Consider the following 12,746-nt stretch of genomic DNA (forward strand, 5'->3'; position numbering starts at 1 on the left):
TGGCAAATCATAGTCCTTCATCTAGTTTCCAGATCAGAGTTGGCTCTCAGAGCCTATTGATTCAAAGAGAGACTGGGTCCCCTTGAGGAAGTAAGCTGCAACATCACAGGATGTGTTTGTAAAATATATTACCTCAGTCAGTTTCACTGCATCTGTATCTTTGGGGTAAATCCCCAGCAGTGCAATTGCTGGGTCATAGGGCAGATCTATTTTTAACTCTTTGAGGAACCTCCACACAGTTTTCCAGAGTGGCTGCACCAGTTCACATTCCCACCAACAGTGCAGGAGGGTTCCCCTTTCTCCACATCCTCTCCAACATTTGTGGTTTCCTGCCTTGTTAATGTTCCCCATTCTCACTGGTGTGAGGTGGGATCTCATTGTGGTTTTGATCTGTATTTCCCTGATGGCCAGGGATGCGGAGCATTTTCTCATGTGCTTGTTGGCCATAGACATGGAATCTCATCTAGTATCTCTTTATTTTAAGGGAATCTTTCTTTTAAATGAAACGGTTGCCATGATGGGTATGTGATCAAGGAATCTACCAGTTTGCCCTTAATGGCATCATCAGGAAACTGCTGGCTGCCTACAGCATGCTGGATAAAACTCATAAATGAGCAGCAAAGGAGATAGCTTGGAGATCACACTGTTTAGGGTTATAGGGATGTCCTTCAAGATGAGGAATATATTTTAGAACATTGGCTATTCAGTGGTGCTTTGTTTTCCATAGCTAGAACATACTGGCCTATGAGCCCAGGGTCTCTTACTGTAGCTTCTAGTTGTGCAGGTGCTGGGTCATATGGTAGGTGTAGAATTGATTTGGTTAAGTAATATCAGATGGTTTTCTCCAAAAGGCCATCAGCAGTGCTTAATTGCTCCCAGAGCCCCTCATTTTCCACTAACACCTGGCATTACCTAGCTTTCTGAGTTTTCCCCTGTAGTAGGGAAACACAGGTCATGGGTATAGGGAAAAGGCATCATATTTAGGAACCCAGAGAATTTCAGATTCCATGAGTCTTCTTTATTTCTTCATTTCTCACTCTGCATACCAGTGGGCAATGAGAAACTCTCCTCAGTAACAGTTCTTTGAGAGAACAAAGTTCTAGAAATTCTGGGGGCTCTGAGGCTCCTTTGGGGTAGATTTGGAAGAGAAGACACAACTGAACACAGAGAAGTTTGTGAGAAGTTTATTTCACAGACCACAACAGATACTCCAGCCAAGTTTTCTTTGTGGAACCACCCTGGGGGGTAGTTAGACAAGAGCTTCCAACAAGATCAAGATACTGTTATGTTCTTCACCATATAAAAATATTTTGGTCCATTGGGCACCACTGCTTTGAAAGGGCAGATATCTTCTTTATCAATAATGTGGGTCAATGCTATTATTGACATCGTTTCTGAAAGAGAAAGGACAAAGATGTTCTCTGATAACAGTCTAACCCCATTTCTTGGCTTTTCTCCTAGCTTCAGGCACCTCCCCACTAGGGCGCAGTTTCCCCAAATCATTTGCAAATGTATCTCCCTTATTAGCTTTTCTCACACAACCTCTCACCTTTCACGCCTGGGCATAGTCCCCATCTACTCTCCCCTCTTCCCTCCTTTGTCTCTACCCTTCTGCCCCAACACTCTGCTCCACATCTGGAGTCACATCTTTCTTTATGTTTTCCCCCACCCTAGCAGATCGTTCTTCCCTTGAATGACCCCTGTACTTACTATTGACTCTGAAGTCCCAGTAGAAAGTTCTTGGATTACTGTCACAGAGACAGGCAGTGTAAACATAGTTAAAAGGCCCTTCCATTGGATTGCGACTTAGGAGGGAACATTGAATCTGAGGAGGAGGAGGTGGGAAGAGAGGACCTTGTGTTAGTCTGGGGAGTTGTAAAGGGAGAGAAAGATAAGGGAATCTGAAGAAAGAGGAGGAGGAGGAGGAGGAGGAGGACAACATCCTTCGTGCACAAAGAACAGGTACAGATATAGACCAGAGGCACCGTGGAGTCCAATTTTGTAGTATCATTTTGGGAACTAAAGTCTATGTGAGAAGATTTCCTGTCAACATGTCTTCAAATTCCTGCTATAGCGCTACCATGGGGCTTGGCTCTGATGGGAAGAGTTAGTGAATTGACAAGACAAGGAGACCACATTCTGGGGCAGCCTTCATCTGGGGAGCAGATTTACTTTGGTTCCCTGGCTAGGGCTTTCAGGAACCTGTCTGTGACCACAGCTTGGCTTTTGCGTAGGGAGGCCAAAACCAGGACTTGTTGCCAGAATCGTGCTTTGATGACTGAAGTGACAGCTCTCAGTCTCTCTTTCCTCAGCTGTGAGAGGGAAACCGTTACCTCCTACCAAACTGTTGGTTAGATTAACAAGCAAAATCTCGAAGGTAAATTTTCTTTTTCCTTTTTTAATTTGAGAGGGCTTTACAATTTGAGATATGTAAGCTTCAGCAGCATCAGGAAGCTTTTGTCTGATTAGTGTCCAGCAAGGGGGTGTTATCCTGGGGTGTATAGACCCTCAGGGGTCTGTAGATAGAATTCACTGAGTCTGTGAACTCGGATGGAAAGAAATTGTATCTTTATTAACCCGTCACTAAAATTAAGTGTTCTGTTACGTCATCAACAATCCTCAGTGGCATTAGCCATAAGCGTGATTTTTATCATGGAGAGAAACGTAGATATGTTTGCATCACTTATAGGTTTATATAACTCAGAATATTGCCTGTTCTGATCGCTACCTTGAACCCAGGGACATTATCATGAGGTTGCATGGTCATGGCCAGGGCCGTCTGCCCATCTCCTGAGGCTTGCCCAGCTAACTGGCAACCGTGCACCGAATAGCCTGTCAGCTACAAACGGTGTATTCAAGCATTCTCACCGTTAGAATTTTACTTTGGAGATCCTGGCGTTTCTTTCAAGAAACCTACCGTTGCCTGGTTTCCCTTTTTATTGGCATTTACAACAGTTTATTCCAATGGATTAGAATTTTCAGCACTTAAATACTCAAAACAAAAAAATCCAAATCCGTTGGAATCCACTTGTCAAAACCCAGTACACAGTAGAAGCTACTTATTCAAGGTGAGCAACAAGAGCAACAAGAGCCATTACATAGACAATCTTTATAAAATAAAATTTAACTTGTTTACATTTTAAATATATTGCCTTTTTAGCTAATGTACTGATAAAGAATGTAAATAGTACCAACTTAAAAGTTGTTTGTTTGTTTATTTATTTATTTATTTATTTATTTATTTATTTATTTATTTATTAAGCTCCAACACAGGGCTTGAACTCAGGACCCTGATATCAAGACTTTAGGTGAGATCAAGAGTTAGACACTTAGTGAAATGAACAACCAAGACACCCCTCAAAAGTTTGTTTTTAATAATCCGATCACTGTGTTTCATGATGGTAGTTTCCCTGTATAATCCAATGCATTTCAGGCACACATTTAAAAGCAATTTTCTGATATGTTCCCTAGACTTCACGAGACCAGCAAAATGCTCTACACCACAAATGTTTAAGTACTGTGGTTTGCCGTAAATTCTCTTCAACCTTAAAAAATTATACAATGTGGGCAGCCCGGATGGCTCAGCAGTTTAGCGCCGCTTTCTGCCCAGGGCATGATCCTGGAGACCCAGGATCGAGTCCCATGTCAGGCTCCCTGCGTGAAGCCTGCTTCTCCCTCTGCCTGTGTCTCGGCCTCTCTCTCTCTCTGTGCCTCTCATTAATGAATAAATAAAAAATCTTAAAAAAAAGATTATACAATCTTTATAATCCAATACACGATTGAGAGTATAATCTATTTTAAATTTGTGATCCTAATACCTCACTTGATCAAAACTTTGCTTGTAAAAACACAATTGTTTAAAAAATGAGGGTTCGGTACTAGAATCTTCACACATAGAAGAATTATGTTTTCTTAGCATTTAAAAATATGAAGATGTTTTTATAGACAGATTTTTTTTATATTGGAAGCTACAAATAAATATTGATTAATCACAAGCACACCTGGATGGCTCACTTAGTTAAGTGGCTGCCTTTGGCTCAGGTCATAAGAGCCCCACTGGCTGCCTGCTCAGCCAGGAGTCTGTTTCTCCCTGCCACCCTCCTCCTTTCACTTGCTCTCTTTCTTTCAGATAAATAGGTAAAATCTTTTTTAAAAAAGTCTAAAAAATTGGTTGACCAGACTAACAAAATTTCCCATAAATTCTAATTTGCGATATCATTTATTTTATGAGATTCCTTGTACCTGGGTAAGTTTTTAAAGATTGCCTTTTTATTGTAATTAGCATTGTTCTTAAAATATAGTCCTATTAGCCACAGCAGCACAGAATTATTTTATGTGGGATGTTGTTGATTAAACACATTTTTTTTTTTATACTCATCACTTTCTCAGAGGTAGAAACAGACTTTTATTATCATCACCAGAAACTACCATGATCACAGGACTTTTATGCACACATTCTCATTCCTTTTGTCACCTGTGGTTATGATAAATAAACAAAATTGAAAGATTATGATGTGGCTCCCTTCCACCTCCAATCAACATACAAGGTGCAAATTCTTGAGGTGTAAACAGACAAATCTGACAAAGCAGCTATGCTGTTCTTTACTCAGTGACCAGAGTCTTTCTCTTACAGGTATGGGGCCATGTCTAGGACATATTCTAATGAATAGCAATCCTCATGCTCCTAATTTTGTTTTTGATTTAATCATCATACTTAAATCTAATTTGAGTTAGGAAACTCCTGTAGGGAAACACTCGTGCTGCCTGAGAGAGTGCTATTCTAGAAAGAGGCAAGGGGAGACATCTGGGTCTTGGCCCTAGAACAGTGCCAGCTAACAAGGGGCAAATTGTGTGTGTGTGTGTGTGTGTGTGTGTGTGTGTGTGTGTGTGTGTGTGACAACACATGAGAAGGCTGCTGGCAGGGAGGAGAAGGACACACTCTTCCCTGGGGAAGAGTCTCCATGGACTAAACCGGCACAGGTCCCTTCTCCTCATGGCCCAGACAGCCAGACAGGAGCGATAGTGCACAGGCAAGTCTCAACACACATTTCCATTTGAGAACCTCTGATCTAGTAAAAGGATTGGACCTCCCTCCCACAACTGCTGAATTAGAGAAAGTGGTGAGGAGAGTGTGGGCTCCTTGTTGAGAGGAGGCTGGAACAAGGATGAACCTGTGATGATAGAGCAGAAGAGCAAAGAGAGGGGTGATAAACACAGCCTCTGCTCAGAGCTTACTCTAGAGGAGGCAGTCGTATCCCATGTGTTCTCGGCACCATACCTCTTCTGCCCACCTGCCTCAAACCACTGGATGAGGGTGCAGGTTTTTTTGTCAGAACCTCCTATCCCACCCTTCATCTCGAACAATCATGCCCAGGACTTGGAGGAATTCTTACCTCTCCTCCCCCAGCCCTTATGCCTTTTCCTCTCTTCTCCCTCTTAGCTGGACTTTTCTCACTACTCATTCCTTCTTTCCTTCTCATCCTTCCTATACCTCTCTGGACCAGGCTCTCGTCTGTAAAACAAGAATAGTAATCTGCCCCAAGATCTGATGATTGTTCTGAGGCTCGAGTAGCATAACATGTGTGAGAATTGGGAGCATAAGGATTGTTATTCATCCTATTATTAAGTATAATATGCAACATTAAACTGAGAGATTAGTCTAATTGTATTCATAACTAAGGAGTCAGATTTTTCTTGAGTTCACTTCCCCAGGCCTCTACTTACCACCATACATTCTCTCAATTCTGTTTGAACTCTAACTGTCACAGAGATTTCTTCATTTGGTGCTGCTTTTCTGGGCATCTGCACTTCCATTGATAACACTTTTCGGCTGGTTATGGGAAGAAAGAAGCAGGACAGAGATCAAAGGTCTGCCCACAAGAGATCGGGGCACAATGAGCAGAGCAGAGGGAACAGGGAAGGTGCAAGGGGAAGGGAATGATGAGATCTGAATCATTTGCTGAGCATCATAACCCCTGGGAATCTTTGGTTCTTGTTTGGTTCGATTATTTTCTACAGACTTTGTTTTGTTTAATCAACTTTGATGCTTTATTTATTTATTTATATTTAAATTCAATTTGCCAACATATAACACCCAGTGCTCATCTCATATGCCCTCTTTAGTGCCCATTGAGCATCGTCATTTTTTCCAAACAAAATCCTGCAGGTTCTATTGATTGTCCACTAAGTGGGAGGGTTCAAGTCATCATTAGTACAATATTCCGTAACAACAGAATCCTATTAAACTATAAACATCTTAATGCACTGGAGGAATTTTGAGTCATCCTTGAGCTCTTCCTTCTTTGGTTCCTGGTGGGGCCTAAGAATTTGTATTCCTGTATGTCTGCAGTGAATTTGGACACATGACCGTATTTGGGAGCTTTAGATGCCACCCTACTTTCAAGGCACATAACACAATCTGATGGGAAAAGGAAATGGAGGCAGAGAGAAGTCAAAGATTCTTCTGTCATGGAGAACTGGTTTCAGGACCAGGAAAGTTACTTTCTGTCTCCCGGAAACTCCTGGCTGAGCTCCTTTGGTGTTGGGTGGGACAAGAGGGAATTCAGGTTTTTGGCTGCAATGCCTTATGGTCTCATTTTCCTAGAATAAAACATCTCTGATTTTGGAGATACTTCATTGCTTGTGCCAGTTACTCTGGTGCTCAGTGCACAGGAAAGGCGTGTGAAAATTCCTGTCATTTGTAAATGAATTTAGGATTCATAAGATGATCCACTTAGCTAGAATGAGTGATTGGATCAGCTTGCCCAGAAATGAGAAGCTTCCCGAAATGAGGGCCTTTCAGTGCTAACACCAAGAAATTCCTGGGCAAACAGGGATGGCTGATCACCCTAATTAGCACAGCTTATTTCGACAACTGCTGCCCCCTCAGGGCTACACGGGGTGACATTTACCTCTGAACCTGTCCCTACTCAAGGTTTTTTAGGACGCTGCCTGCACTACACCGACTTGTCAAAAACTCTGAATGGTTTACTCCAGGACAGGGTATCTAGTTGTGTCACAGAGGGTACCATCAGAATCACAATCCAAAAACCCAGCATTTAAGACCATACTTCTATAGAGAAAACCCTCTAGAATTTCTAAGTGTCCTTGCTTCCCCCAGACCCTGGCTCCATTTCCGACTTCATTTTGCCTAGTTTTCCTGCTTGCTTCAAATATGTACCTTCAATGATTTGGCTTCTGAAATTGTGCTCCTGGGTCCTAGTGTGGGTAGTGGGGTGAGTGTGTACTTGCTTTTGTCTCTGGGCTTCAGAATAGGACAGAATGTCTAAGCTGCTGGGCTAGCTCAACCTTGGACTATGGTATCAAGGCTCAGTGATCAGGGCCTCTGATCCTTTAGTGAGTCCTGCCAAAACTGCTCAAAGCTATCATTGGAACTCATAGACCTGCTAAACCTTCTGTTCTAGGAGGCAAGGTATGAGAATGTAAAGTTCACTGAGCATAAATCTAATAAAGGTAAAGACTATGGACAGGATGTGGACCAGAGCCATAGAGCAAGACTGATTGTTAACTACAGGCTTTATGCACGCTGGGAGCCATGTTTCCCTGGACAACCTAAAAGCACCAAGTGAATATAGGAGGGAAGTTACTAGAGCTTCCTAAGAGGAGAGAAGTGGGACTTGACATGGGATTTATGAGATTCCCTAAGACTAAGTTTCAGGGACATCAGGAAGGGATAAACAGATTTCCAGGCTAGGTTAGGAGCCCTCCCTGAAGGGATTTTTGTGAGGGAGAGAAAGGCTTGGCTCACGTGTCTTCCTCAGCTTTGTTGGTCCTGAACTGCAGACAGAAAGCCAGGAGCAGAATGGCAGGGCCGGCTCTGAACAGGAGCTGGAGAAGGTGCATGTTGGAGGAGACAGGATGTGATGTCCTAGAGAAGTACTGGCCCCGGTGCCCAGCATACTCCTTATATGCAGATCGAGGAAGTGGGAGAGTTGCCAAGAGGATCCATGTGGTCAGTTACCCAATTATCCTTCCCACCCATGCCCTTTCCTTGTTGAGCTAAAGTTTGTTTTTCTATGGAAAAAGTCAACATTCAGCTATTGTTACAGATTGGGAGAGGAGTTAGATTATCCCTCCTTCCTATTTACTTAGTATACTTAGCATGTATGTGGACATTGCTGCTATAAATATTGGGGTCCAGGTGTTCCGGCGTTTCACTGCATATGTATCTTTGGGGTAAATCCCCAGCAGTGCAATTGCTGGGTCGTAGGGCAGATCTATTTTTAACTCTCTGCAGAAACTCCACACACTTTTCCAGAGTGGCTGCACCAGTTCACATTCCCACCAACAGTGTAAGAGGGTTCCCCTTGCTCCACATCCTCTCCAACATTTGTTGTTTCCTGCCTTGTGAATTATCCCCTTTCTCACTGGTGTGAGGTGGTATCTCATTGTGGTGTTAATTTTTATTTCCCTGATGGCCAGGGATGCAGAGCATTTTCTCATTGCTTGTTGGCCATGTCTATGTCTTCCTCTGTGACATCTCTGTTCATGTCTTTTGCCCATTTCATGATTGGATAGTTTGTTTCTTTGCTGTTGAGTTTAATAAGTTCTTTATAGATCTTGGAAACTAGCCCTTTATCTGATACATCATTTGCAAATATCTTCTCCCATTCTGTAGGTTGTCTTTTAGTTTTGTTGACTGTTGCTTTTGCTGTGCAGAATCTTTTATCTTGATCAAGTCCCAATAATTCATTTTTGCTTTAGTTTCCCTTGCCTTCATGGATGTATCTTGCAAGAAGTTGCTGTGGCCAAGTTCAAGAAGGGTGTTGCCTGTGTTCTTCTCTAGGATTTTGATGGAATCTTGTCTCACGTTTAGATCTTTCATCCATTTTGAGTTTATCTTGGTGTTTGGTGTAAGAGAATGGTCTAATTTCATTCTTCTACATGTGGCTGTCCAACATTCCCAGCACCATTTATCGAAGAGACTGTCTTTTTTTCCAGTGGATGGTCTTTCCTGCTTTGTCGAGTATTAGTTGACCCTTGAGTTGAGGGTCTACTTCTGGATTCTCTATTCTGTTCCATTGATCCATGTTTCTGTTTTCTTGCCAGTACCACACTGTCTTGATGACCAAAGCTTTGTAGTTCAACTTAAAATCTGGCATTGTGATGCCCCCAGCTCTGGTTTTCTTTTTCAATATTCCCCTGGCTATTCAGGGTCTTTTCTGATTCCACACAATTTAGGATGATTTGTTCGAACTCTCTGAAGAAAGTCCATGGTATTTGATACTGATTGCATTAAATGTGTACAGTGCCCTGGGCAGCATTGACATTTCCACAATATAAATTCTTCCAATCCATGAACATGGAGTATTTTTCCGTCTCTGTGTCTTCCTAATTTCTTTCAGAAATGTTCTGTAGTTTTTAGGGTATAGATCCTTTACCTCTTTGGTTAGGTTTATTCCTAGGTATCTTATGCTTTTGTTTTTTTTTTTTTTTTTTTCTCACCTGGACATGATGTATTGGTGTTCAATTTACTAACATACAGAATAATACCCAGTGCCCGTCACCCATTCACTCCCACCCCCCGCCCTCCTCCCCTTCTACCACCCCTAGTTCGTTTCCCAGAGTTAGCAGTCTTTACGTTCTGTCTCCCTTTCTGATATTTCCCACACATTTCTTCTCCCTTCCCTTATTTTCCCTTTCACTATTATTTATATTCCCCAAATGAATGAGAACATATAATGTTTGTCCTTCTCCGACTGACTTACTTCACTCAGCATAATACCCTCCAGTTCCATCCACGTTGAAGCAAATGGTGGGTATTTGTCATTTCTAATAGCTGAGTAATATTCCATTGTATACATAAACCACATCTTCTTTATCCATTCATCTTTCGTTGGACACCGAGGCTCCTTCCACAGTTTGGCTATCGTGGCCATTGCTGCTAGAAACATCGGGGTGCAGGTGTCCCGGCGTTTCATTGCATTTGTATCTTTGGGGTAAATCCCCAACAGTGCAATTGCTGGGTCGTAGGGCAGGTATATTTTTAACTGTTTGAGGAACCTCCACACAGTTTTCCAGAGTGGCTGCACCAGTTCACATTCCCACCAACAGTGTAAGAGGGTTCCCTTTTCTCCGCATCCTCTCCAACATTTGTTGTTTGCCTTGTTAATTTTCCCCATTCTCACTGGTGTGAGGTGGTATCTCATTGTAGTTTTGATTTGTATTTCCTTGATGGCAAGTGATGCAGAGCATTTTCTCATATGCATGTTGGCCATGTCTATGTCTTCCTCTGTGAGATTTCTGTTCATGTCTTTTGCCCATTTCATGATTGGATTGTTTGTTTCTTTGGTGTTGAGTTTAATAAGTTCTTTATAGATCTTGGAAACTAGCCCTTTATCTGATATGTCATTTGCAAATATCTTCTCCCATTCTGTAGGTTGTCTTTGAGTTTTGTTGACTGTATCCTTTGCTGTGCAAAAGCTTCTTATCTTGATGAAGTCCCAATAGTTCATTTTTGCTTTTGTTTCTTTTGCCTTTGTGGATGTATCTTGCAAGAAGTTACTATGGCCGAGTTCAAAAAGGGTGTTGCCTGTGTTCTTCTCTAGGATTTTGATGGAATCTTGTCTCACATTTAGATCTTTCATCCATTTTGAGTTTATCTTTGTGTATGGTGCAAGAGAGTGGTCTAGTTTCATTCTTCTGCATGTGGATGTCCAATTTTCCCAGCACCATTTATTGAAGAGACTGTCTTTCTTCCAATGGATAGTCTTTCCTCCTTTATCGAATATTAGTTGGCCATAAAGTTCAGGGTCCACTTCTGGATTCTCTATTCTGTTCCACTGATCTATGTGTCTGTTTTTGTGCCAGTACCACACTGTCTTGATGACCACAGCTTTGTAGTACAACCTGAAATCTGGCATTGTGATGCCCCCAGATATGGTTTTCTTTTTTAAAATTCCCCTGGCTATTCGGGGTCTTTTCTGATTCCACACAAATCTTAAAATAATTTGTTCTAACTCTCTGAAGAAAGTCCATGGTATTTTGATAGGGATTGCATTAAACGTGTATATTGCCCTGGGTAACATTGACATTTTCACAATATTAATTCTGCCAATCCATGAGCATGGAATATTTTTCCATCTCTTTGTGTCTTCCTCAATTTCTTTCAGAAGTGTTCTATAGTTTTGAGGGTATAGATCCTTTACATCTTTGGTGAGGTTTATTCCTAGGTATCTTATGCTTTTGGGTGCAATTGTAAATGGGATTGACTCCTTAATTTCTCTTTCTTCAGTCTCATTGTTAGTGTATAGAAATGCCACTGACTTCTGGGCATTGATTTTGTATCCTGCCACGCTACCGAATTGCTGTATGAGTTCTAGCAATCTTGGGGTGGAGACTTTTGGGTTTTCTATGTAGAGTATCATGTCATCGGCGAAGAGGGAGAGTTTGACTTCTTCTTTGCCAATTTGAATGCCTTTAATGTCTTTTTGTTGTCTGATTGCTGAGGCTAGGACTTCCAGTACTATGTTGAATAGCAGTGGTGAGAGTGGACATCCCTGTCTTGTTCCTGATCTTAGGGGAAAGGCTCCCAGTGCTTCCCCATTGAGAATGATATTTGCTGTGGGCTTTTCATAGATGGCTTTTAAGATGTCGAGGAATGTTCCCTCTATCCCTACACTCTGAAGAGTTTTAATCAGGAATGGATGCTGTATTTTGTCAAATGCTTTCTCTGCATCCAATGAGAGGATCATATGGTTCTTGGTTTTTCTCTTGCTGATATGATGAATCACATTGATTGTTTTACGGGTGTTGAACCAGCCTTGTGTCCCAGGGATAAATCCTACTTGGTCACGGTGAATAATTTTCTTAATGTACTGTTGGATCCTATTGGCCAGTATCTTGTTGAGAATTTTTGCATCCATGTTCATCAGGGATATTGGTCTGTAATTCTCCTTTTTGGCGGGGTCTTTGTCTGGCTTTGGAATTAAGGTGATGCTGGCTTCATAGAACGAATTTGGAAGTACTCCATCTCTTTCTATCTTTCCAAACAGCTTTAGGAGAATAGGTATGATTTCTTCTTTAAACGTTTGATAAAATTCTCCTGGGAAGCCATCTGGCCCTGGACTCTTGTGTCTTGGGAGGTTTTTGATGACTGCTTCAATTTCCTCCCTGGTTATTGGCCTGTTCAGGTTTTCTATTTCTTCCTGTTCCAGTTTTGGTAGTTTGTGGCTTTCCAGGAATGCGTCCATTTCTTCTAGATTGCCTAATTTATTGGCGTATAGCTGTTCATAATATGTTTTTAAAATCGTTTGTATTTCCTTGGTGTTGGTAGTGATCTCTCCTTTCTCATTCATGATTTTATTAATTTGAGTCTTCTCTCTCTTCTTTTTAATAAGGCTGGCTAATGGTTTATCTATCTTATTAATTCTTTCAAAGAACCAACTCCTGGTTCTGTTGATCTGTTCCACAGTTCTTCTGGTCTCAATTTCGTTGAGTTCTGCTCGAATCTTTATTAACTCCCTTCTTCTCTTGGGTGTAGGATCTATTTGCTGTTTTTTCTCTAGCTCCTTTATGTGTAAGGTTAGCTTTTGTATTTGAGTTCTTTCCAGTTTTTGAATGGATGCTTGTATTGCGATGTATTTCCCCCTCAGGACTGCTTTTGCTGCATCCCAAAGATTTTGAACGGTTGTATCTTCATTCTCATTAGTTTCCATGAATCTTTTTAATTCTTCCTTAATTTCCTGGTTGACCCTTTTATCTTTTAGCAGGATGGTCCTTAACCT

The 12,746-nt window shown here is 41.6% G+C and overlaps 2 protein-coding genes across 44 annotated transcripts in view; one reads left to right on the forward strand and one right to left on the reverse strand.

Annotated features, from left to right (window-relative positions):
- Nucleotides 1-12,746, forward strand: part of KEL (Kell metallo-endopeptidase (Kell blood group)) — a 311,760-nt gene that overhangs the window by 93,082 nt on the left and 205,932 nt on the right. The gene's annotated exons all lie outside the window — the stretch shown is intronic.
- On the reverse strand, nt 1,169-7,928 carry LOC112650899 (prolactin induced protein). Its single transcript, XM_025433816.3, has 4 exons — nt 7,769-7,928; nt 5,725-5,830; nt 1,711-1,825; nt 1,169-1,394 (listed from the first exon to the last, which is right to left on the reverse strand). The coding sequence occupies exons 1-4, from the start codon at nt 7,861-7,863 to the stop codon at nt 1,273-1,275; spliced, it is 438 nt and encodes a 145-aa protein (XP_025289601.1). The 5' UTR covers nt 7,864-7,928; the 3' UTR covers nt 1,169-1,272.

This window comes from Canis lupus, chromosome 16, assembly GCF_003254725.2.
Source record: "Canis lupus dingo isolate Sandy chromosome 16, ASM325472v2, whole genome shotgun sequence".
Taxonomy (NCBI): domain Eukaryota; kingdom Metazoa; phylum Chordata; class Mammalia; order Carnivora; family Canidae; genus Canis; species Canis lupus.